Here is a 2,191-nt window from a genome sequence, read left to right on the forward strand (position 1 = left end):
CTTGGATTCAATCGATGTATCTATAGCACCTGGTTGTCTTGGATCAACTCCAACGCCAACAGTTTTCTCAGATTTAAGATTCTTAATTTCTAATTCTGCTTCAGTTCCGAATCTCGGAGTGTAGCTTAAATTCTTGGATTCAATCGATGTATCTATAGCACCTGGTTGTCTTGGATCAACTCCAACGCCAACAGTTTTCTCAGATTTGAGATTTTTAATTCCAAATTCTGCTGCAGTTCCAAATTTCGGAAGAGCGTAACTTAAATTTTTCAACTCAGTCGAAGTATCTATACCACCTGCTTGTCTTGGATCAGCTCCAACGCCAAACGTTTTCTCAGATATGAGTTTTTGAACTTCTAATTCTGCTTCAGTTCCAAATTTCGGAGGGTATGTTAAATTCTTCGATTCAATCGATGTATCTATACCACCTGCTTGTCTTCGATCAATTCCAACGCCAACTGTTTTCTCAGATTTGAGATTTTTAATTCCTAATTCTGTTTCAGTTCCTAACTTTGGATTGTAGGCTAAATTCTTCGATTCAATCGATGTATCCATACCACCAACTTGTTTTGGATCAACACCACTTTCAGTATTCTTTTCAGATCTGAGAGTGTTAACACTTAATTCAGCTTCTGTTCTAAGTTTAGGTGTAAAGGTTAAACTTTTGCTCTTATTTGGTGTATCACTACTACCAGCTTGTCTCGGATGAATTCCGACTTCAATAGTCTTTGCAGATTTGTTATCTTTCATCCTTAAATCGGATTCTGTTCCAAATTTATGACTGAGGGCTAAATTTCTTACGGCAGCCGATGTATCTCTGCCACCTGCTTGAATTTCCTGAAGACCAATTTCAATATTCTTTTCTGGGTTGATGTATAAACTTGCTGTAGTTGTTTCCTTAACTTTATTATCAGCTTGCATTTCATCAATATCGACTTCAATATTCTTTTGAGTTTTGAGCAATATTTCAATTGTTTCCTGATGCACAACTTCTCCCTCAACGAAATTTCTAGTTTTTACAATCACCTTATCTTTGTGGATATCTGAGTCAAGTAAGAAATTTTCAACCCTATCAACACCTGGAAAGGTTTCGTTTGTATAGAAAGTTTGATCTTTGAATGCATCATTTCCATCAGCATGACTTGCTTTCATTGCGGCAACTGGAGAACTCTCCACAGAATGAGAAACTTGTTCTTTGATGGAAACATCTTCAGCAAAGTTACACGAGCGGTCCACTCTTTCCCAATCTACATTTGCAATCAGATCTGAACGAGAGTATCTTGGTCTACTAATTGTGAATCTATCTTCAAAATGGTCAATGTAACAGTTAAGGGACTGATCCTCCATTATTATCCTTTCAAAATTCTCAAGATTGCTTCCAAATATTGATGTGAGTTATGCTGAAGAAATCACCTACAAATAAAGAAAAGAAAAGAAAAGAAACAAATGAAGAAAAGTGGTAAAATGATGCAACTTTTCATTGACTAGAAGCTACATATAATAGACAATAGAATAAGAAAAAACAGTGAGGGAGCATCTTTGCCATGAGCAGGGGACCATTTTACTACCAAGTGTGAATTACAAGTCTGTAAGAATCTGTGAGAGTGCATGTGTACCAAGAAAAATAAATGAATCTATATTTTACATATTCATTGGTAGGTGTTGTCGCTGTGGTTGTTTGTTCCTTCTCAGGCCATGCCTGGCTTAAAATGGCCGGTTTCCTGGTTTCATTGGCGTATAGGTTCCCCACCTGGATGCAGGTGAAACAGGGTATAAATTTTGTCCTATATATGTCTGAGAATATTACTTGGTGCTGTCTAAATGAATAATAGGTATGAGACACCTTTTGGTCGTTTAGCCCTGGTTGAATATAAGTTAAGAAACAACACGAAAACTATGACCAGATGTTTCAGCTTCAATTAATGTATCTTTTGCTTAACTGACACGCCATTTCCCAGTGTTTATTCCATATATATATATATATATATATATATATATATATATATTACGGAGATGTACTTGCATAGCAAATGACCTGATCTGAGATCGTGTACTGGAACGAAAACAATTGCAGCATGGAAGGTGCTTGTTTATATATATGTATATATATATATATATATATATATATTAGAAAAAATAAAGTATTCAGAGATCTGGATGGTTGTACCCACTGGGCTATTGTGCTCTACTA

At 35.8% G+C, this 2,191-nt stretch overlaps 1 protein-coding gene across 2 annotated transcripts in view; it reads right to left on the reverse strand.

Annotated features, from left to right (window-relative positions):
• The window catches only part of LOC106876779 (uncharacterized), a 790,885-nt gene that overhangs the window by 527,788 nt on the left and 260,906 nt on the right, over window positions 1-2,191 (reverse strand). For both annotated transcript variants that reach the window (XM_052973996.1, XM_052973995.1), the window contains exon 3: window positions 30-1,413. In XM_052973996.1, coding sequence (XP_052829956.1) covers window positions 30-1,347 — 1,318 coding nt within the window. In that variant the 5' untranslated portion in view covers window positions 1,348-1,413. The remainder of the gene's footprint in view (window positions 1-29; window positions 1,414-2,191) is intronic.

The sequence above is a fragment of the Octopus bimaculoides genome, chromosome 17 (genome assembly GCF_001194135.2).
Source record: "Octopus bimaculoides isolate UCB-OBI-ISO-001 chromosome 17, ASM119413v2, whole genome shotgun sequence".
Taxonomy (NCBI): Eukaryota; Metazoa; Mollusca; class Cephalopoda; order Octopoda; family Octopodidae; genus Octopus; species Octopus bimaculoides.